The 24,758-nt window shown below is 40.4% G+C and overlaps 1 protein-coding gene across 3 annotated transcripts; it reads left to right on the top strand.

Moving 5' to 3' along the window:
• Window positions 1-6,493: 6,493 nt before the first annotated feature.
• Window positions 6,494-24,438, top strand: pycr1b (pyrroline-5-carboxylate reductase 1b). Of its 3 annotated transcripts, none has more exons than XM_061722461.1 (9): window positions 6,494-6,628; window positions 10,122-10,214; window positions 11,690-11,760; window positions 11,947-12,126; window positions 14,832-14,939; window positions 15,099-15,212; window positions 21,194-21,286; window positions 21,457-21,620; window positions 23,418-24,438. In XM_061722461.1, the coding sequence occupies exons 2-9, from the start codon at window positions 10,148-10,150 to the stop codon at window positions 23,593-23,595; spliced, it is 975 nt and encodes a 324-aa protein (XP_061578445.1). In that variant the 5' UTR covers window positions 6,494-6,628; window positions 10,122-10,147; the 3' UTR covers window positions 23,596-24,438. The 3 variants fall into 3 exon arrangements, with proteins under 3 accessions (XP_061578445.1, XP_061578453.1, XP_061578461.1); XM_061722469.1 differs by having other exon boundaries at window positions 6,511-6,613; XM_061722477.1 differs by having other exon boundaries at window positions 6,572-6,605.
• The last annotated feature ends 320 nt before the right edge of the window (window positions 24,439-24,758 follow it).

Genomic DNA, 24,758 nt, shown 5'->3' with positions numbered 1-24,758 from the left:
TTCTTTCTTTCTTTCAGGCTAATTTCTTTCTTTCTTTCTTTCTTTCTTTCTTTCTTTCTTTCTTTCTTTCTTTCTTTCTGGCTCATATCCTTCTTTCCTTCTTTGCTTCCTTCCTTCCTTCCTTCACATACGTTGTGCGTGGATTTAACGCAGAACCATAAATCCGACTTTACACAAAAACGTCATCAACAGGAATTTATCATTTTTACTGCGAGATGACAAATTCTTACCGTGGGAAATTTTTTTGGCGGTTTATCGTGAACGGTAAAATATCACCCATTCCTAGTACAGAGGCCGACAGCCAAGGGGGATTTCAAAAGGGTTAAATGAAAGCATGAAGTGGGAGTTTGGATGTTCTCAAACCAGGAAAGATGGGAGCTCCACATACAGAGACCGGTAGGTGCACGGCATCTAAACGTTGACTCCAGATCCTGGCTAGCAGTTGACCACCCTTTTGGTTATTTAGTTTCCATCAGACAGGAGAAATACAGTAGAGTGGCCAAATCTTGGAATAAAGGAGATGACTGGCCTTCTCTCCAGAACACACACAACCAAGTGTGAATCCACTGCCGTGCCCGGGGACAAATGGATTTGGACACAACCCTCCCGGTTGTGACCTATACCTGGGTAAACATGTAAATATCTTTTAGGATGCACAGCCATTTTCTTATCACTCTGGAGTTTGAGCTGGAGACGCCACCATGGCGTCTGTCTGCTTCATCTGAACAAAGCAGACAGAAATGGTTCATCGTTCTTGAGAATAAAATAACATACTATTTTGGCTGCTTTGTTATATGAACAAGGTTTCTGCCGGGTGCAAATGCAACACCTGAAGGTGTCCCTGGCTATTGATGAAAATTTCAACCACACCGTTCTCTTTCTGCAACACAATACAGTTTTTCAGCTGGTCCAAAAATGTAACATTGATGGAAATATTATAGATGCATACAGCTCTCTGCGTGTGTTTCATAGCCATAATTGTGTACTTCTCAACTTTGACCAAATGAACTGTGAGGGGGTGGTCACAAGAAGCTGAAAAGACAAATCAAATGTACTTTGAGACCACAGCGTGAGACATACTCTGCGAGCTACAGAGGGAGGACATCACTGTCGTGACTGAGTGAATGAATCATCGCATCCCTACGGGGACAGCGAGGTGCCTCCCCAAAAACAAGCTCTGGATAACATTTTAGTGCTCGGGAAAACATTCAGCACCTAAAAAAAGTCTCATCTATCTGCCATTATTGAATATTGATTGGTTGACCTAACATCCATATATCCATATATATACATATTCTTTTTTTTCCCATATATGACACTTTATCACTGCCCAGTTGTCTAAAGCGAACTAGTATTCAAACAGCAGCTGCTTTAAGAGCTCAACTTCAGTCTTTGAATTCTCTTGCACATATATATATATATATATATATATGGTGAGACAGAGAGAGAGGGGGAAGCATATGAAATCCCTGTCTGCATTCCTGTGAGAAAATAAATGAACTGTTGTCCCTCAAGGGGGGCATACCACTTCCTCTTATGGAGTGTAAATTTAGCCTGGCATGGCATGTCATAAGAAGCATCAAAGAAAAAGACAGACAGTTGTAGGAGAGGGTCAATCCCATTAAAATGTGCACTGGAAAGATTTTGCCTCAAACTGACAGTAACAGGCCAAGTTCAAGGCTAATTTTGAGAATATGCATGGGCGAACTACTGAGTGATTAGCAGCCAAACTTTATTCATATCCCATGGCTCATTAGTGCACACAACATCCAATTCAACTTTATTCCAAATTCTGTAAAAATCTAAGGGGACAAAAAAGCAGAACTCGGCTGTCTCCTGCTAGAATAACAATCATACATTTATATTCAAATATCATTACTGACAGTGATAATCTGAAAAAAAAAAATTCTGCATCCACTCCAATCCTATTCAGGGTCACAGGGATCTGCTGGAGTCTGTCCCAGTTATCAACAGCCAAAGCCAGGATCCATCCTGGGTGGTTTGCCTGTCCATCACCGGGCCCCACAGAGACAAGCAACCATACACATTCACACCTACACCTACAGCCTAACAGGCAGGATTTCAGACTGTGGGAAGAAACTGAAGTACCCAGAGACAAACCAGGGCACTTTATACTCCACACTGAAAGACCGCAGCCGTAATTTGAACTGGGACCTTCTACCTGTGAGGAAACCGTGTTAACCACCATCACATTACATTTAGCAAACTCTTTTATCCAAAGCGACTTACAGCAGAAGAATTCAATCAAGCCACAGTAATATAGTACATCACACAGATAAGACAGTATCGAGGTAAATGCAGCTAAATGCCACTAAAGCACCACCATGCTTCCTCTCAGTGATTCATGTTAAACTTCTATCTGAATTATTATACAATCCTTGTATCAATATAGTGGCATGTCACATAGAACATGCAGAAAACATTTACTTAATGTGTGCATTACAGATAAAATCATCAGATCTTTATCAAGATAAATCAGGTAAACAATGTGAAAAACAGGGTGTTAAAGCAGCTCAAGTGTATTGAGGAAATATTTTATTTGGGAAAATATAATTAAAACGTCAAAATTAAGATATTTTCTGCCCAGAACATCTCCATGTGTTATGATATCAGGTGTTGTTTAGCAGTGTGGTAGTTGGCAGTGCTGCCTTGCAGCTAGAAGAGCCTCAGTTCCTGCTTCCTTCCATCTAAAAACCCCCATGCTGCCTTCACTGTTAGCTCTAGATGGCCTGTATGTGAACATGGTTGTTTGTCTGCGTGCTGATTGGCAGACTGTCCGAAATGTAATTCACCTCTCATCTAATGATATCCGATTTTGGACTCCAGCATCCATAACTGTGAAAATAGTTAAATCAAATTAGGGATGAAAATCAACAATTTGATATTAACAAAAACAGAAGGAATCTGAACCTGGTCAACAACGTAAAACTAAATATGTTATAAAATACATCTTGATTAATTTGCAATCATTTGAAATATTTCAGTAACTGATCATACTGAGTCTTTAAAACAACTAATTATTGCAGCTGCCAAATAAATATATTGTTCAAAAACTGAAAAATGCCATCTGAAGTTTGGAAATATTGGCAGCAAGACGAATATACTTGATCCATGCACAGGGACCACACCTAAGCAAAACGCATGTTTCTAAAAACACGGATGAGGTATAAAATCAAGTACAAAGACAGAAGAGTAAGCAAAAAATTCAAATAATATATGATAAAATACAATACTATATACAACGGCATCTGGTATTCTAAGCACAAGCATACACAGAATACATTATAAATGTAAAATAATTAATTTATTAATTAAAAAAAAGTAAAAATCAAACACCCTGGGATGCTTACAGTCTTACAGTTTTTTCTTTGCAGACATTGAACTCAAGATATGTTCTGAATACTTTCTTGTCAGCTTCATTTACCTTTTTTGCATTTCAGGCCTGCATCTCTGTCTAAAATAAGTTATCACTTTGTAATGTTGTCATTCCATCCCACAACACTTAAAACATATTCTGGTACTAACAAAACCAAGCAATGAGCTTTTCCGTAATTATTTTGTCCACTTCTCCCACCAGAAATGTGTTAAGATATGTAATAGTAATTCTCCACGCATTCTCTGTTGGGGACAGGACAGGACAGTCCAGCATCCTCTTGTCCCTCAACCATGTGTTTGTAATATGATCAGAATGTAGTTATGCAAAGTCCTCTTGAAAATGCATGGACGTCTCTGGAGAGGATGCTTATTGAGGGCAAACATATGTTGCTCAAAAGTCTCAGTGTACATTTCTGCATTAATGCTGCCATGACAAAAGTGAATGTTGTGATAACTTGACGGCATCACAGAACCAGGCTTTTGGAATTATTATTAGTCTGAATGGTCCTTTTTGTTTCTGGCACGACACGCATGTCTTATAGTGATAATAATTAAAAAAAAAAAAATCAAAAACTGGAAAACCGATTAATCTGACCAAAGTTCAAGCTTCAAGTATGTGATGATCCATCCCAGATGCTTTCAAGCCCAGAGATGTTAATTTTGCATCTGGACAGGAAGGCTTCCTTTTTGCACAGAAAAGTGGATTCAAAAAATAAATATGGCTCCTTATTTTAGTACTCTTCTAAGGTGTCCCACAGCCACTCATTGAGTATGTGTTTTTATCAGCTATTGATCAATAACAGGTCCTGATGAAGTGCTGTCTGAGAGTTTACGGATGTCCTTTTCTTACTAAACTTCCTCCAGATCCCTTAAAATGTTTTATTGTTATTGTGCACCTGCAGAGAGAGAAATATGCAAATCCCTTCTGATCTATCTTTGAGGAACACCCTTTTTTTTTCAAAATGTAGCAATTATCTTGCACATTTGAAAACAAAGTGGATATCTCATTCTTGTCTTTGCTTCTCAAAGTTTTCCTATATTGTCTTTACATTTCCCAATTTTGGGGATGTATAACAGTGTCTAAGGTTTAACACCATTATCATTTTAAGTTTTTTTAAAGCAGTGATTTCAGTGTTTTTACTTGTTGACAGTGGCCTGCCTTTAGAGATGTCCACACATCAGAAGCTGAGGCTCCAATGTCCAACCAATGTTGTGGCCACATTGATCTCTCCACCAGTCAATTTGGATTTTGCACTACTCTATGGATTTGAATGGCAATGAAAAAAAAAAAAATACAGTAATAACTCAGTTATTACTGACCACTTTTAATGTACATATTACTATATGGCTTCTTTGTTTTTTATGCTTGTACTTTATTCTTCCTATGTATTTTTGTCTATGTTGCTTTAACAACTATTTAAAAATGATCCTTGTGTTGATGTGTTGTCTCACTATATAAGCGTGAACTTAGGTGATATCAAAATTTAAAGGGGACCTATTATGGCATCTAATACCTATTTTAAACAGGCCTTGAATGTCTTAAAAACAAGCTTTTGATTGTTTTTGCAAAATAAATTAGAAATTCAGCCTCTGAGCCATGTCTTTATCTTCTCATTCTCTAACCTCATTATCTATGCGGGATTCTGAGTGGGCGGGGAGGCTATAAGCCCTTTTGTACTAGTCTCGCTTCACCTCGGTTCTACCCGTTTTGCCCTTTTGCACTAGGGCTGAGACGGGTAGAGCCGCTCCAAGCCGATACATTTTTCTGTAACCATTCTAGCGAGGTTCTATCAGGGCTGAGCCGGGACTATTTCTGAGGTCACCACCTTCCTCGCCACCGATTGGTCGGGGGGCGGGGCCGTCAAACGTTTGAATCAGGAAGCGGGAGTCAGCGCGAGGCGACTCGCGGCGATTTTATTATACAGCACAAACGTCTGTTTGGTGATCCAACTCTGAGGTGCAGATGTTCATAAACCTGGTGGCTGTCGAGAAAATTAAAAAAGGGATGTAGACGGGCTGTTTTTTTCTAAGCCGCTCGCGGCTCCAGCTGATTACTGATCAGCGCCGACACAAACAAAGGTGTTGCGCAATCGAGTACGTCACAGCAGATTCACCCCACCCCCCCCACTTCTCCCCTGGCTGTGGAAAAACACCGCCGAGCCGGGCTGAGGCGAGACTAGTGGAAAAGTGGCATTTGATGATGAGGCACTGTGCTGATTGGCTGCCTGAATGACGCGATACACCGCTACGAAAAAATGGCGGAAACTCCGGCCGGCGGAGTTACCGTGTCATAACTGCATGCGATGCGAGCGAGCGTCAGCGACAAAATCAATTCCATTGCTTTATTTTCTATTGGACTGTCCTAACTGGCCGCAGCGACGCGGCAAGCTGTTTTGAGCTGAACATTTGTTGGACACCCTGCTTCTATTTTCTTCCTGTCGCTCACGTTGAAAGCCGGTTGAAAGCGCTGTAGGAAACAGTCATGGACGCGGAACGGCTGATCCAGTTAGTTGAAATGAGAAGTTATCTCTATGATACCTCGTCATTTCACTACAAAAACCTCAATAAAGTGGTAGCTGGCTGGAGGGAGATGGACAGAGAGCGTCTGATGTCACGCAGTACAGACACTGCAGAATTTGGTTGCGTTCGTCCTTCTCTGAGTTGTCAGGCTGAGGGTAGACCTCTTTATATATGTTAAAGCAAGAAAAAACGTGTTTTTCATAATAGGTCCCCTTTAAGTGCAGTGTGTCTCGAGGTCAGGGCGGATAGGGCAAAAGTAGATACTCACAACCCCTCTGCTCTCTTTGAACAAGTTGAGATTTTATTTTAGATGAGTCTGAATTTCCTGAATACATATTGAATGGCAGAGTAACTGGTGCCGTACAGTTGAGCACTATATAAACTTGCCCCACTTTTCCAACTCCCAGTTCATATATTTGACCTACATCTTGACGGCGCTAAAAGCTGAGGGAGAGATGATGCAACTGGGCGTGGCTTAAAGCAAACCCCGCCCACCTTTCCTTCTGATTGGTCAGTCGCTCCGACTGTCCCTGCCGTGATTGGCTGAGCTCCCTGTCCATCATATCACTACACAGCAAGCTGTAGTTGAATTAAAAAAAAAAGAGCCACGTTGACACTAGAAGTGGCTTATTCAGTCTTCTCTATCCACAGGGAATAACAGTCAAGTCTTCAACTCTCTGTGAAGTCAGGTACTAAAGTAAGACCTTCCAGGGTAAGGTATCCGCGTCTGTCATTCTAGAGTGAGAACTGTGTGAACAAAGCAGCTAGCCGGCGAGCAGCAGGCAGTTAGCAAATGAACTACTGATCACATCAATTAGTTGATCAGCTAATGCAAGACCAGGGCCAGAGATGAGTTGGACTGGGAATCGTAATTAGAAATGCTTGTATATCATAAAAGTTGACAGTTGTGTAGTTAATGATCTCCATTAACTGGAAATCATTGTGAATCAATAACATCTGTGCTTTAAATCTCAATAAACTAATTCACTCACTGCTGTAATCACTGTGGATCACCTGCAGGATATTCCTCATCTTACCTAAACCTGTGACTCCAGTCTTGATCGTGTCCAGTAATGTGTGATGTAAATGACTGTGTTACACAATCTTGTATCGACGCAGAGCCTACGGCGTAGGGTTCGCGGCGACGCACACCGTACGGGCGCGTCGCCGCGAACCCCACGCCGTAGGGTCTGCGTCGGTGTAACGCGGAACCATAGACAAGTTTACGCGCCAAAACACGGGCGCTGCCATTCGTCTGCATAGATGCGGGTCATTTCCGGCGGAAGGGTTTTCCGCAGCCTTTTACCGGTATAAACACAGCGGCGTGGACACGGCGTGGACACAAACCTAAACGAAATACTTGCTGTTCGTGTGTTTTTTCTCTCGACAACTATGTCTTTGCCATGGGAACACGGTTCTACGACTTTAACTGGAGGTGGCGTTACTCTCCCGACCCGAATTCAGTGCAGAACTGGGATGATAACGTGATGACAGCAGCAGAACTGACAGCTGATCTGCTCCCACTTCCTGCAATCCGCAATGGACAAACTCAAAGTTTCTGAGGTTTATCAATATCTGCACAGAGACAAAGTCGGTTTTGTCATGTCATACAAACATGGTCGTTTTGTTTATTTGAAAGCAAATGTCGAGCCTGGCCAGTGTTTTAACAATGCGGGGCTTAAAGCTCGGGTGCTGTAACTGAAGCTGGAGAAGTCAGACCTGCGGGATGTTCGTGTTTCTGGACCTGGAGATCGTGTTCCCATTCAGCTGCGATCTTATGGAAGGTAACAAGATTATTTGACATATATGTCTTCATTTTTGGTATCCGAACTACACCATAGTCTACTTGGCTTTTTTTTTCTCTAGGTAGAAAATGCTGTGAGACGGGAAAACCGGGCTTGCCTGCACTGACAGAAGAGCTGGGTCTGAAAGAAATGCTGGTCAGAAGAAGATGAAGTACAGGACTGTCTCAGAAAATTAGAATATTGTGATTTTCTCTAATGCAATTATAAAAACAAAAATGTCATACATTCTGGATTCATTACAAATCAACTGAAGTATTGCAAGCTTTTTATTATTTTAATATTGCTGATTATGGCTTACAGCTTAAGAAAACTCAAATATCCTATCTCAAAAAATTAGAATATTCTGCGAATCTTAATCTTAAACTGTAAACCATAATCAGCAATATTAAAATAATAAAAGGCTTGCAATATTTCAGTGGATTTGTAATGAATCCAGAATGTATGACTTTTTTTTTTTTTTTTTTTTTTTTAATTGCATTACAGAAAATAAAGAACTTTATCACAATACACACACAACAGGAAGGATCTTTACCAGCCGTCACCAACAGCATCTTCTACCACTCCAGAACCGGCACAGGAGGTGAAACTCTGTAGGACTCATGAAGAGTGGAGGACCAGCCCTGGGAATATTCTCCTGCAGCTCTGCCTCCCGCCATCACCCAACCAACTTTTCACACATACTCCCAAAAATTGATGATTTTGTTGAGGGAAGGTTACAGTTCTGCAGTAAATATCTCAGCATTTTAAAACTAAAATGAATTATTTAGGAACCAACAGATGTTTGTACTGTGAAAATAAAGTTTGATGAAACTTAATTTCATTTCATTATTGCACTGAACTACGATCAATGAATGATAGGCCTTATCTTCCTTAGAGTGTTACAATGTCTTTTAACAGTTCATCATTCATAGTAAGCTCATACTGTACATTAATAATGGATGAATTTTGAGTTTTGAGGAAACTAAACAAATGGCTTCAACAAGAAAATTCATATGTTTAATCTTAACAGGAATAAAAAAAGTAAAATATGGGGTAAGGGAACTGTCAATCGAATTTGTGCACATAAATCAAATGTGTGCATATTATTCTACAGTTATGCATAAATACAAAATTTAAATATTTGTCAAATCATACATATAGTGTGTATTTTCTCTGTAATCCATGTTCATAATCTTCTAATCACAGAGAAAATACACTACATATTATATGTTTGATTTGACTTAAATGTTTACATTTCTATTTATTTATGCACAACTGTAGAATATGCACACATTTGATTTATGTGCACAAATTCAATTAACAGTTCCCTTACCTCCATAGTAAAATACAAAAGCATCCCACACAATTACATCACTATAAAAACTATTCATATATAATATTAAAAAATACAATGCACACAGTATTTGTTGTTTATCTTTATTTAATGAACAACATCACTTGTGTAGCAGGCTCGGCCTCAGGTGACAGGTTTCAGGACCATCTAAAAAAAGGGGAAGAGAAAAACATGGAGCAAAATTAATGCAGAAAATCTCATTACACTTAAAAACAAGTATTTACCAAAAAAATAACTTATTTGACAATCTTCACCTGTTTCAAGTACATTTTCATTTGAAATAAGTAGAAAAATCTGCCAGTGGGACAAGATTTATCTTCTCATTACAAGCAAAAAAATCTTGTTCCACTGGCAGATTTTTTCACACGCAGGCACACACACACACACACACACACACACACACACACGCATCTCAAAACCATCAACTGCCTTATAAATATACCAGTAGCAATGTTAGTGTATGACAACTTCTTCAGTATTAACAGTAGCTACTGTCAGCTTCACAGCTAAAGTTGCTGAACTTACCCTCAGATCCGTGTTTGTTTCTCTGGGGGAGGCAGCGGATCCGCCGGCTGAGTTTACTCCTCTCTGGCTGGGGAGAGCGATTATAAACCAACCACAACTCAGGGAATGGATTATCCTTTGTTGTTTTTTTGTCAACAAAGTGGTGTGAACAAACAAAAATGTTGCGCGGTGGTTTTTTAGATGTAATGCCTCCAGCCCGGTCCGTGGCTTCAGAAAAAAAGTAAACAAAGCGGCGCATTGGACGTGTCTCTTTGAAGCTGGTTTGTGGTTGCAGCAGTCTCTATCCAACCACTCCTTCAGGTGCTTCCTAGAGTTACTACATCCAACTGCCGAGACATGTCGTTCCCGAACCACTTTTTTTCTTAGAAATATCCATTTTGTCCCTCTTTTTCGGAGCAATGTTGCCACTGTTTTCAATGGAAAAACCCAAAAACGGAAGTGAACTACTTACAGGGGAGGAGTTTAGGAAGTAGAGCGGAAACGGCCGGTAAACTTGTCTATAAATCAGGCTTGAGTGTGCAGCAGCTTCATGTGTTCCTCAGGTCAGAGACGCCTCATCATCTGCAGGATGAGTGTCGGGTTCATCGGAGCAGGCCAGCTGGCTCATGCGCTGGTCAAGGGCTTCACAGCTGCAGGTGAGCTGAGATCAATTCATCCACACCATTCACCTGTTTCAGCTATGTTTTCTCCTTTAAAACGGGTTTATTGAGAGGATTTTCTGATCAGGGTTATTGGGAGTAATTACAAACTGAAGCAACCAGGATGCCCCACACTGAAAAATGAAAAAATAAATCTAAGCGCATGTAAATATGAAATATTTAAATCTGTGATATTAACAATTAAAAATGAAGTTTGTTGCTTTACATGAATACATCTACTGTAGTTTTGAACTTAATCTGCATTTGTTCAAAAAACAAGACATTGTGCATTTTTTCCTTAATAAGCAGTATTTATGTAATCCCAGGCAATCTTTTCATTTACACACAAACCACAAGCAATTATCTTGTTGTATTTACTTTTCCTTTAACAATTTTAATCTATTGGGCAGATTGACCAATGTTTAGATGAAACGTGCTTTATTTGTTTAAGTAGAACACCACAGTAAAAAATATCTTGCTTGATCTACTTTAAAAAAAATTGAGGCAACTTTTTCACATGAAATCTTTATGTAGATCAAGAAAGACTAGTCTTTGAATAAACTACTTAATTTTTAGTATGTACAAAATCCATTTGCAAGTCAACTTAATTTTTGCAAGTAAAGACAACTTTTGATATAATTTTGATAAATAAAGTAAACTTTAAATTAAGTTGACTGTACTTGTAAAATGTATTTACATACAGAAAATTAAGTAGTTTATACAAAGACTAGTCTTTCTTGATCTACATAATAATCTCATGCAAAAAGTTGACTTTTTTTAAGTAGATCAAGCACAATATTTGTATCAGTGCACACAGATCACAAGGGCAATTCAAGTCTCTCTGTCTGTTGTCTATCATTGTAATTTATTGATTTTAGTATTCTTAACATATTTGATTATTAAGCATGACTGAAAATATACACATTATAATCTACGAAATTGCTTGGAGACCCAACGTAAAGCTTTGTTTTTTTTTAACAGACACAAGAAATTGATGTATATTACAGCATATCCTGTAAATAATGCACAAAAAATGTTACTGGTGAAGTCTTGCAAGACCTTTCTAAGACTGTTGAAAAAGTTCTTGCCACATAAACGCAAACTCAGCTATAGTTACTTTTAGGGAATTATTCATTCATTTTTGCTAGATGTGGAGCATTTTGTTACAGCTGATTTGCTATAAATTCAAAATGTGTTGCTTATTGTCCACTAGTGCATAAATCAAATTGAATATAAATCATTGCAAGTGCAAAATAACCTTTCTTGTCATAAAACCAAAAATCAGATTGTCCTTTTACAGAGTTATTTAGGATAAATATTAACTGTTGATAAATGGATGAAGTTGATGAGCTTTTATTATTTCTGCAACACAGATTTCTTCCTCTGGAGGACTTTGATCCTCATTTAAATCTTACCATGTCATTACGTGTACTCCTCCATCACTCTTTGTTCCCTCTTCTGTTCCTCCCCAGGTGTCATTGCGGTGAACCGGATTACAGCCAGCTCCCCAGACACAGACCTGCCCACAGTAGCGGGGCTGAGGGTGAGGAGAGGCCTCGCTGCTAAGTTGTGTGGTGTCTGAAAATGGAAAGGAGATGAGCATGTGTGTGGATGTGGGCTTGTGCAAAAGTTTATAAAAGCAAAGTCGTAAAAAGAAAAACAACCAATCACCTTCTATCCTCCATCCTTCTCTACCTGTGAATGTCAAATATTTCTTGTTTTTTTGTAGAAACTGGGGGTGACTCTGACAACTAGCAACAAAGAGGCTGTCAACAAGAGTGATGTGCTCTTTTTGGCTGTAAAACCCCACATTATCCCTTTTGTTTTGGATGAGATTGGGCCAGACATTGAGGACCGACATCTCATAGTCTCTTGTGCTGCAGGTGTTACCATCAGCTCCATAGAGAAGGTAAGTCTCACTCACCATTATCCTGAAATAGACATAACAACATTAATTAAATTCTCAATATAATTTACAAGTGCCAAATGGCTGTATTGTTTAAAGTGTTCATATTATGCTAATTTCCAAACATCGTATTCTAATCTTTGGTATCTCTAGAGTAGCTGTGCCCCCAGCATATCTCAAAAGTACGTAATTATTTCAGACAAACAAAGACCGACAATTACAAGGAGAGATGCGGCAGGAAAACAAGAGGAGCGCAAGAGGCAGAACTCAGTTAGAGAAGAGTTCTCTCATTGGTCAGATTCTTGTAGGTTTTTAGGGGCAGGGCATATAAACACACACAGCCAGTTGCTTTAGCATTAAAGGTATTGTGACATCATTTTTAAAATGCTTTTAACACTATTAAAAGTCTTGGCCAACATCCCTCAAATGTGTCTAAAAGGGTGTAACAAGAAAAACTTCACTCTAGTACTCCATTCCCGGCTTTTTATTACAGTGTTTTTTTGCGCAGTGAAAAACACTTCCTTTTCCCCCTTTCCTGTCAATCATTGCTCCGCTCCTCCTCCAAACCTCCTCCAACCAACCGCTACACACTTCTGCCGGCGTCTCCACACACACACACGCGCGCACACCAAACCACAAACACCCACACACAGCCCAGACAGGGCGACTACAGCCCGGGGATGAAGTCCGTGCGCACACCGAACCGGACTTCTAACAGCGGCGTCGGAGAGTTAAGCCGGGAGCGACAGGCGAAGCATGCACAGAAAAGCAGCAGGGCGAAGTAGTCCACCGCAAACAATCATAAAAATAAAGGCATGCAAGCAGCACTGTCCCCTTATCTTAAGTCCAGTCAGTGGCCGCGGGTCTTTTTAGCAGTTTTCCTCCGGTGATTAGAACAGAAGAGGCTCTAAACAGCTCCATGTTAAGCCTGATTTATGGTTCCGCGTTAAACTGACGCAGAGTCTACGCCGTAGGGTTCAGCGTACGGTGCGCGTCGCCGTGTAACCCTACGCCGTAGGCTCTGCGTCGGTGTAACGCGGAACCATAAATCAGCCTTTATGGTGCGCTGGAGAGGAAAGGAGGCAGGAAGCTGGGTGATTTAGCGGGTTTATACGTAACGACCCGCCAGCAAACCACATGCGCCGTTTTTGCATAGTTATGCGGAAAATCCCAGAAAGCACACAATACCCTGAATGTTAAAAGTTCGTTGTTTTTTGGGTGTAATTGATGTCAAGACACCCAACAAAACACAAAAAATCAAGAAAAATTTGTTTTTCATGTCACAATCCCTTTAAATCCATATTTTAGAGCCATTTTAAAAGAATCAAATGGACATTTCTGGTATTTCTGCAAGTATTTTAAGCCACATCGCTAACTTTATGCTCTTAAGTTGCCAACATTCAAAGCTGTTTCAGTTGTGGTGGGTGAGAGAAATGGATCACTTTGATGATCTGCCCTCTACTGACAGTAAACTAATGAATAAATAATTAGTAAATTAATTTACTTCAATGTGTCTCAAACCAAAATCTTTCCACTTTCACCGCATCTCAGCGAAAGGCAGTTTCAGTTGTTGGCTGTATGCACACCAAGACTGTTTGCACAGTATAAACATTTCAAACGGCTTTACTTACCACGTGTGTTTCAGATTGTTACCATTGCAGCGTTGAAACTCCACTTACTTTCAGGCTTGATATGCTTGTGAATCCTACATCGTACTGAGTCTTGTTGGTGTCATGAACCAACTGTCTGTTGGTGGCCTGGAGAGGGGAAAATGGACCAATAGTGCAATAGATGCTGGGGTTTTGGAGAATCTGAAAAAAATCAAGGATTTAACACGAGCACACTGCCTACATCAAATCCCATGAAACATTGTGCGAGTGCATTTGTGCCGGGTAACTTCCCCCAAGCTGTTGCTCTGATGAACTCCCACTACTAATAGTCTCAGAGAAACCAATCACGTGCAATAATAATAGCAATAGCAACTGCTGACAATATCAGTTACATGCTGTAACAAGCACCTTTCGGCCATAATCATGTCTGCCTCACTCTGCTGCACCTCTCACTTTTTTGTATAATTGTATATATGTTATTTTATTCAGAGCTGTCATTTTTTCTCTACCTCAAACTGCTGCACCTTAGATGTTTATTTGTGTATATATATGTCAACAAGTACCACATTTTCTCTAAAGAGCGAAATAACCAGAGTCAAATTCCTTGTTGGACAATGTTCGAACCTGGCCAATAAAGATGATTCTGATTCTGATAACGTCTGGAGATTATGACCTTGTAAGGAAACTCTAGTCTCTTTCTTAGGAAGGAAACAGCAGTCTGGCAATATTCGTGTAACCTTGGGTCTGCAAGTCTTCACAAATCACATGTTTTTTGTGCATTTTTGTGTCTTATGTTGTCCCAATACACCACAGTTTCTTTCGATGAATGCTGTGAATGGCAAAGTTTCTTTTCTATTTGTACACAGGATCTGATATAATTTACATTCACCTAAGAAGTGTGTAAGATCATTTGTTGTAACATTGTAGTTAAGTCAGATAACACAACAATTATGGCCCCTTTGAGATTTTATGAGTGCCTTTGTTTTGTCACATTCACGCTTTATCAAATGAAGCCAAAGGAAACTGAGAGGAATTAAAATGTGTGAAAGAAAACTGTAACTCAACCCTCTTACAGGTGTCTCCTTTGTAATGTTACAGAAACTGCTTCAGTACCGTTCAGCTCCCAAAGTCATGCGGTGTATGACAAATACTCCCGTTGTGGTGAGAGAGGGAGCTACAGTGTATGCCACTGGAACACACGCAGAGGTAAGGAAGTGCTCATTTCACACATCTTTAATCAAATATTTATAAAGAGCTTCAACGTTGAGGAAATCTGTGTATATAGATTGCATGTGATGACTTTTATTGATTAGATTCTGAGACAGTTTTAGACCATGCTTAATCAGATTTTTGTGGTTATTTAAGGTGGAAGATGGCAAGTTACTGGAACAGCTGATGGCCAGTGTAGGTTTCTGCACAGAGGTGGAAGAGGACCTCATTGATGCTGTCACTGGTCTGAGTGGCAGTGGACCTGCCTATGTGAGTAACATCTTTTTCAGAGAGAGAGAAAACAAGGGTTTCTTTCGCAATCAGCAAGGTCAAAGTCTAAACTAAGGAAATAAAAGCTTTCACCGAACACATCAGCTCAGTGGATGGCTACATCCAGTTCACCAGAGGATGCACACAATAGCTTCTTGCTGTTCACAGCCAAGATGGACATCTCAGCACTGACGTATACTAGAAACCCACAAACAGCCATATCTGGTGGAGGAAATTAAGTAAAAAAGTAAAGGAACGCAGGATAAGCCCCTCAGGCCATTGGATATCCGAACTGGGCCTTTTGTCAAGTCAGCAATCTGGGAGAAATATGGAAACAAAACTACAGCATCAGAGACTAAAACAGAAACATGCCTATTGCCATTCCATATATCAGGAGGGACTGAGAAACTGGGGAGGATTGTGCCCTAACAAAACACTGTAACATATTCGAGGTCAAACACCTAGAGACGACGTCCAAACAGAAACTGATGAATACACAGCTCAGTGCAGCAAGGAGCACACTTTTAATCAACCACAGATTACTGCATCATTAGTTCCAACAATGGTACATTTAAAGACAATTTTGGGAGTTGTATTCTAACTACAACTACTCTTTCTGTGGAAGTTCACAGGAGTGTTAAAAAAATAAGTAAATCTATCGGGTCATTTGAAGAGAAATGGGATCAGATGGTCAGGTATGATAGGATGCTGCAACTCCAGGGTCTACTGTCAAGTTGATTTTATATCACTATGACCTGAGAATGGGAAAAAAAATCATAGTGCTGACAGCTGAACGCATGAACTGAGGAAAAGGCTTTTGGTGAACATTTTTTTTTTTTGTGGTGAGTTTTTGGATAGAAGTTTACAAAAAAAAAACCCAACTATGCATTTAACTCAAACAACATTGCAGTCATTTTTTCTTTTCTTTTTTTGTATTTGTTGTTTTTCTTTTCTTTAAATACACTCACTAGCCACTTTAGTAGGTCCACCTACAGCAGGGGTTCCCAACCTTTTTTGTGCCAAGGACCAGCAGAAGTATAAACAAAAAGCTCAGGGACCGGTTGACAATTTATGTCAATTTTAATAAACATTTTAGAAAAAAACAATGCATTTTAAAATGCAGGCTATCATCAGTGACGTTAGCTGATGTTGTGGCCTTTAAAACTTGCTTCTGCAAATCTAAGTCACGTTTTTTCCTTCCACTGGTTTGTCTTTGAGAGAAGGATGTTTTGTATTTAAGTGTCTTTGAAGCTTGGATGGGTTCATTGCTTCGTTGCCGAGCGTTTCTCCACATAAAATACAAAGTGTGTTTGGCGCCTCCAAATCGCCCGTTGCAACAAATCCGTATTTTATATACATAATGTCGTACTTGCGATTAAAGCTTTTGCTTTTCTTTTTGGTAGGATTTTCCACTTGTTCATCACTATTTCTTTTACTCGAACAACTAGTAAAGAAACGGCTCATGGAGGTTTGCTGAGGTCCGCTCATCTCTGCAGCTGACTGAACCTAACCTGCATACAGCACCTGTGCATGGCGCTGTTCAGTCCGGTCAGGTACCAGAACTTATTGTCCGCCAAGCCATGACAGGGCTGCCACTCAAAGAAACACATTTCGACAAGTTTTGGATGAAATTATATGACAAAAAAATGCAAAAATTGTTTTCTTAAATTTAGTATGAGGTTGCTTTAATTATGTGGCAAATGATAATAAACACGAGAAAGATGGGTACTTCAATGAAAAATAGATATTTTATTCAACTTTGCTGCTGTCATTCATGCAGGGAGACACCTAAAACATGCTGGATAGGTCTCTCCAGGACCGGAGTTGGAGACCCCTGTATTACGCTCTTATTTATTCATGTAATAATATACAGGTGGAGGTCGGAAAATTTGAATATATTGCAAAACTTCATTCGTAGTAAATTCAACTTAAGGTGAAACAAATATTATTTCCCACGACATGCAAAGTGAGATATTTCAAGCCTTTGTTATAATTTTGGTGATTATGGCTCACAGTTTATGAAACCCCAAATAAAAAATCTCAAAAAATTTGAATATATTATGAAATCATTAAACAATTCAATCATCAAAATTATAACAAATAAAGGATTAACACATATTGCTTTGCCTGTAATGAGACTATGTACTGTAATATACATGTATTACGCGGTCTGATAACCATATCCCGACGAATATTTAATTCTCTGCGCATTAATTCTGCACCTTCATCAATTGTGTCTTCATCAAAAGGACATGCCATGTTCGTGACAATGGACTTCTAAAATACTGACTCTGTTTTTAATGACAGACGGCAGAACTTCGCCAAAACTCGCCTGCTGACTGAATGAATGAGGAAATCAAATGTGCGTGCGGCTCTGAAAGAGGCGGAGACGCAGAGAAACTCCAGGTTCATTGATATAAACCTGGTCCAGGTTAGGTTCAGAGCGTCTGTTACTGCAGTAACTGACCGAGAGCTTAAGTTACCTCTCTTTGTGAAACAGGCTAGAGTTACCTCTCTTTCTCTGGTTGGAGTTACCTCCCTTTGTGAAACGGAAAACTCAGTTTCCCTCATTTCAGGGTTAACAGACTCAGAGTTTTCACTAAACCTGCTTTGTGAAACGGACCCCTGCTCATCATTGATCAGCATCTGCAGTATTGATCAGTGAGCGCAGTCGTCTGGTGCGGGGAGACGCAAAAAAGAAAAAAAAAAAAAAAAAAAAGCTGCGCTGACACGCGGCTCTGGGCAGAGATTGTATGAGGTGAAGTGAAGTGAGATGCCTCACTCCATTGGGAAAAAACCGTCTGGTGACAATTGCCGACAATTTTGATTATCGCTTTTTGTCGACAACGTCGTTGCAGCCCTAATTATGATCGGAACACAAGCCATTCCACGGCCCGGTAGTAACGGCTCTACGGACCGGTACCGGTCCGGGGACCGGGGGTTGGGAATCACGGACCTACAGGACTGTCTCAGAAAATTAGAATACCGGTATTGTGATTTTCTGTAATGCAGTTACAAAAACAAAAATGTCATACATTCTGGATTCATTACAAATCAACTGAAATATTGCAAGCCTTTTATTATTTTAATATTGCTGATCATGGCTTACAGCTTAAGAAAACTCAAATATCCTATCTCAAAAAATTAGAATATTCTGGGAATCTTAATCTTAAACTGTAAGCCATAATCAGCAATATTAAAATAATAAAGGCTTGAAATATTTCAGTTGATTTGTAATGAATCCAGAATGTATGACATTTTTGTTTTTTTAATTGCATTACAGAAAATAAAGAACTTTATCACAATATTCTAATTTTCTGAGACAGTGCTGTATGTAGTGTGTGTGTGTGGAAGGTTCTAAGTAGAGCTTCAAAATGCATAAAGCAAAATGGGAGACCAAAAATTTTGAGCCGACATTTTATTGAAAACAAACCTTTGATCAGCTGATGAACAGTCCATTGCAGTTAAAATGTTAAGACCATAGCACAAAAAAACTCTAAAATGCCCTCAAAACAGAAATTAGAGGATAAAAACAAATCAAAAAACACACTCAGTAATGTGACGCTCCACTATTCTTGTTGATCATTTCATTAATTTGTTTGGGCATGCTTGATCCGAGTGTGTGAACTGCAGCATCGCCCTGTTGTAAAACCCAGTCATCACCACACAGTCATGAGGGATGTCTGCTGCAACATTTCCACATAGCAGCTGCTGTTTGATGCCCCGGCACAACCTGAAGCTCCGTTGTTCCATTGAAGGAAGAAGCACCCCAGATCGTGATGGTGCCCCTCCACTGTGGCGTGTAGAGAACATCTCAGGTGGCATCTCCTTGTTGGAAACCATCAGGACCATGAAGGTTACATTTTTATTCATCAGAGAATAAAACTTTCTTCCACCTTTTGAATGTCCCATGTTTGGTTTTCCCCTCCAACTCCAAACGAGCAAATTTGTGGCGTTAAAGGAGACGTGGCCTTTCAAGATATTTTTGTTTTTGAAGCCTTTCCCCTCGCAGATGCCGTCTGATGGTTATGGGGCTGTATTCAGCATCTGTAATGGCCTTAACTTGGGTCGAGGATCGTCTCGTGTCTTGACGGAGAGTTGGGATCCTCCGGCTCAGCGTGGGTGACATTGTTTTGGGTCTACCACTTTACTTTTTTTTATCCATAACCCTCAGGATCCAACCTGAGCAGCGATGGCACGTTGTGAGAGGCCTTGCTTGTGCAGCTCAACAATCTTACCACGTTCAAAGACTGAGCTTTTCGGGCTTTGCCATCCGGAGATCTTGACAGAGTGATTACTTGACACAAAATGACATGAAATACAACTTCCTGTGCAGATTTTGGCTAGTAAAGGTTGTGGTCTTTAAGTTTGGACAGCTGATAAACAGCCCATTTAAAACTGTTGTTTTCAATAAATTGCAAACTTAATTTCGAAGCTCTACTTAGAACTTTCTTAAGATCCAGCAGGGCAAAATGCAAATTCTTACAATTTCTTAACTGCTCTTCAGATTTTGATCAGGAGTGTACATATCTCAGGGGTGCACATAGTTATTACTCGGGGGCTGGTCTACTGCATGTTTTAAAGGTTTCCCTTTTCTAACACACCTGATTCCAGGGTCATCAACAGCATGTCAAGGTCTGCACAAGTCTGTTAATGACACAGCCATGTCTATCAGGGTTTGTTGAAGCAGGGAAACATATGAAACATGCAGGACACCAGCCCTCGAGCACCAGTTATGTGCACCTCTGAATATTTTTTACTCATTTTTGCAGACAGTTGTGCTGAGAGTGGAAACATTTTTCTGTCCTCATTGCTTTCGTAATGGCATACGTTAAAGGGGACCTATTATGGCATTTAATGTCTATTTTAAACAGGCCTTGAATGTCCTAAAAACAAGCTTTTGATTGTTTTTTCTATATAAATTAGAAATTCTGCCTCTGGGCCATGTCTTTATCTTTACCGTTTCTAACCTCATTATCTATGCGGGATTCTGAGTGGGCGGGGAGGCTATGATAATGAGGCTCTGTGCTGATTGGCTGCCTGAATGATGCGATACACCGCTACGAAAAAATGGCGGAAGCTCCGGTCGGCGGAGTTAAGCCTGAATTATGGTTCTGCGTTAAATCAACGCAGACCCTACGCTGTAGGCTACGGCGTACCCTACGGCGTAGGCTCTGGGTTGGTGTAATGCGGAACCATAAATCAGCCTTTACACCGTGTCATGCATGCAGGCGAGCATCAGCGACAAAATCAATTCCATTGCTTTATTTTCTATTGGACTGTCCTAACTGTTTGCAGCGCGCCGTTTTAAGCTGAACATTTGTCGGACGCCCTGCTTCTATTTTCTTCCTGTCGCTCGCGTTGAAAGCCGGTTGAAAGCGCTGTAGGAAACAGTCGTGGATGAGGAACGGCTGATCCAGTTAGTTGAAATGAGAAGTTATCTCTATGATACCTCCTCATTTCACTACAAAAACCTCAATAAAGTGGCAGCTGCTGGAGGGAGATGGACAGAGAGCGTCCGATATCACGCAGTGCTACGTGATAGTGGGACGCTCACATGCAGTTACACGGTTTTATAGTTGTGGGTGTGGTTTCACCCATCGGAGGCCAAACCTCTGCTCCTGTTGTGACGTCACGACAGGAGCAGAATCTGAACGGCTCGTAGATCCACATCACACTGGACGGCTCATCCGGGCGGCTGTACAGACACTGCAGAATTTGGTTGCTTTCCTCCAGTTGTCAGGCTGAGGGGAGACCACTTTATATATGTTAAAGCAAGAAAAAACGTGTTTTTCATAATAGGTCCCCTTTAAGCAGTAATTGTTCTTGGTTTTCTGTGTCTTGATATGCAGAATTAAAGGGAAGGGAGTTGGTGTAGGAGAGCCATTGGAAACTTTGACAGAAAGTTCTGTAGTCACATTGTGACACATCCGTGTGCAGGATTTAAATATTAAAGGAGAATGTCACATTTGTTTCAACAGGCCTTCACTGCCCTGGATGCTCTTGCAGATGGAGGAGTGAAGATGGGTCTGCCCAGGAGACTCGCCGTCAGACTTGGAGCTCAGGCCATCCTGGTCAGTTGTATGAAGTACTTATACTTATGTGCTTCTTGTGTTGTGTCGCTTGTTCTCAGGCAAAGGTCACCTTAATCTTTTGCTGCAAATAAAAATAACCTTTTGGATTGTCATCATTTGATTATGACAAGTGTTTTTTTATTTTTGTTTTTGTTCACTTTCCTACTTAGGGTGCAGCGAAGATGCTCCTCGACTCAGAGCAGCATCCGGGCCAGCTGAAGGACAACGTGTGCTCACCAGGAGGTGCCACCATCCATGCCCTGCACTTCCTGGAGAGTGGCGGCTTCCGAAGCCTCTTGATCAACGCGGTAGAAGCGTCATGCATCAGGACACGGTGAGACTGCTACTTTAAACTGTAAACGCACGTTTTGTAAGTAAGAGTCTCAAATGGCTTTTAAATCTTTCTGTCTGGAGATTGCATGTCTGCATGTTTTCCCCGTGTTCCCCTGGGTAGCTACTGTGAGCTACCGTCACAAAAACATGCAGCAGTCCTGGGCTATACATGCCCCCTCTGGCCAACCGGGGCGCCAGATGGGGTGGGGAAGATCTGGCCGGAATAAACGTGATCCTTCCACGCGCTACGTCCGGCCGTAGAAGCCCCACCCTGTCTGGTGAAAAGATGCGGCCTGCTCACTCCTCAGGTTAAGGAGGAGACCTGAGCTCAGTGCAGGGCCCTCCCGGGGTTGGTAGAGAGGAGCAATGCCCAGGACTGACTTACGAAGGAGCACTGGCTGATAAAAATGAGAAAAATCAGGGATAATCAGAATATAAAACAAAACAACAAAAAAAATCTCTTCCTGTATTTGTAATGTGACCCTTAACAATTTTTGAGCTTTAATTAATTTAAGTCAAGCATCCGCTAATAATGATTATTGTAACAGTATTCTGTCATAAGTTCCTTCTTCCCTTTGTGTTATCCTACATTCACTGGCCACTTTATTAGGTAATAAAGTGGTTAGTGTATTTATTTATTTATTTACTTGCGTACATGTGTCTGTAAGGTAAATTAAAACCAGAAGTAAAAAAAAAAAAAAAAACTATTTATTCTGCTTAAAGCCATCATATTATGGTTTTCATGACTTCAACATGTCAAAAATGAGTTGTCATATCATATATATATAATTTTCTTATGGCATCCAGTTATTTTTTAACAGATATGTGACTGTGTAAGTAAAAATATGTAAAAAGTGTTTTAGACTAGAAACATCAGCAGGCTGGTTGAACTCCAAACACAGAACAAGCGTATGGAGACCAGTGAAGGCAGAGCAGGGATGTTTGGGGGCAGGCGTTAAGAGAGGCGCATTAAGTGACGAGAGACAAGAGCTCCAGAAAATCTCATTTTTATTCCTCTGAGTTGAGGTCTGTGTCAAAAAGGTTAATTAAATTACCAGGTCAGGATGAACAGAGTTCACATTTCCAGTAATGTATTATAATAAGGGACCTTTTTTTTTGAAGAAGAAGAACAAAAAAAAATCAAATGAAGGATGGTCACAAAAACACACTATACTATATGCACGTCTTGAAAATGAACAAATATACTCAAAATATTGCAGGTGTTGGATTCTCAGTTAGTCCAGTCAGTGTCTAAAGCCCTGTTTCCACTGAGCGGTTCGGTCTGCGCTGGTACGGGTCAGAATGGTCCAGCCAATCCAGGCCAGCGTTCCCACTGCAAGGCGGACTGCCACTGTGCATGCAGAGTTTAGACCAAATGCCCGGTGTGGCGTCATACTAGTATGACAACAACAAACACAATACTACTAACAACAATAGAGGTCACCCAGGGGGCTTTTGGTTCTTTGTATGTACAATACAAGAATACATGCAGCATTGTATGAGAGAAGGTTGAAGACGAACACAGCCGAAAAGAGAGGAAAACTACGGGCGACTGAACAGCTATTTGGTGTTTGTTTCCCGCTTGTGTTCTCGTGGGGACTGTTTTTCTGTCCACCGATCAGTGGATGATATTGTGTGACGCCAGTAGCTCCATTTTCCTATGGACCTTGGTTGTATGGTAGCATACCGGACCACTTAGTGGAAACGCGGTTTAACATTTGAAGTGTCTGCCCTTTTGGTGTTTTTTTGTTTTGTTTATCTTTTTCACCTGATGTTTGCGTTTCCCTCCCCTGCCCAGGGAGCTGCAGGCCCTGGCAGACCAGGAGAGCATCTCTCCAGCAGCCATTAAGAAAACCACGCTGGACAAAGTTCTGCAGCAGCCTGGAGTCACAGTCAGTGGAGTCGCCAATGGAAACGGCAGATCGGGGCTCAGCTTGTTCAACAATCGCAGCTCCGGAGTCAAAAAGAAGAACTGAGAACAATGAGCCAGACACACACACACACACACACACACATGCAACCGGTTTAAGAAACACATGTGGACTTGCAGCCAAAAAATATATATTTGAAAAAAAAAAAGAGGGAACTCAGGACTCCACATTCAATTCAATTTGCTGAATTTATTTATTCGTACTTGAGTGACAAATGGGAAATGGACCTGCTGGTGACTTCACCACATTACACCCACAACGCAAGTGTATTTCTCTGTATATCCCACAGTTATAGCCTCGTGTTGTGATGCAGGATTACTGTCTACAGGTTCAGATGCACACCGAAGAGCTGAAGTGCATTTACTCTCTGTACGCCTGTGTTTAGGCTCTAGAGCTTCTCCAGAGCTTTTAGCAGTAATATCAGTGGGCCATCAAGCCTTCCTCATACACACCAGGCACCTGATGGCTGCTGGGATATCAGGATATCAGCGCATGAGTTTGTATGTCTTAAAAAATTAAGCATCAAATGTAAATCATTTACCTTTTTTTTTTTTTTTTTTTTTTTTTTTTTTTTTTCATTTTGCAGTTGTTTTTATTTTTGTTCTCTCTTTGTTTGGTCAACAGTATTATACGGTTAATAAATACAGACAATGGGTCAAACAAACATGTTAACAACGTTGTACGTTATCATGTTTGTCATATGTAACTGTGGCTTTTGGGACATTAAGGATTTTGTGCCTTTTGCCTTGTGACAAAGCATATTAATTACCTTATAAATTCCAAGCTTTAATATGAAGTTTTGTGTCTCAAATCCCAAAGGTGCTCTTATGTTGTTTGTTTTCCATTGATGTAATTATCTGGAAGTGCTCCAATAAAGCTTAAACTATCTCCAGTCTGCTCTAATTATGTAGTAAGTGCTGTCCTTTATACTATGATTCCTACAATGCATTATGTTATGATTTGTTTCAGTATGACAGTCAAAAGTTTATATTAAAGAAGCACAATAAAGGGACTTTGTTTCTTCAACTCTGTAGTCCATCAAAATAGTTGACTTCTTCCTATCAGTGAGTACGCGCTCTGGCCCCCAGATGGTGCTCTTAGATCAATCCAACCTATTTATATTTGCTCATAATGATCAAATTAAGCTTTTGAATGCTGTCAATTGAGAGTGACTAAAAATAACCTTACCATTAAATACAATTACCTCT

The sequence above is a fragment of the Cololabis saira genome, chromosome 1 (assembly GCF_033807715.1).
Source record: "Cololabis saira isolate AMF1-May2022 chromosome 1, fColSai1.1, whole genome shotgun sequence".
NCBI lineage: Eukaryota > Metazoa > Chordata > Actinopteri > Beloniformes > Belonidae > Cololabis > Cololabis saira.
This window is presented reverse-complemented; position numbering and strand designations above follow the sequence as displayed.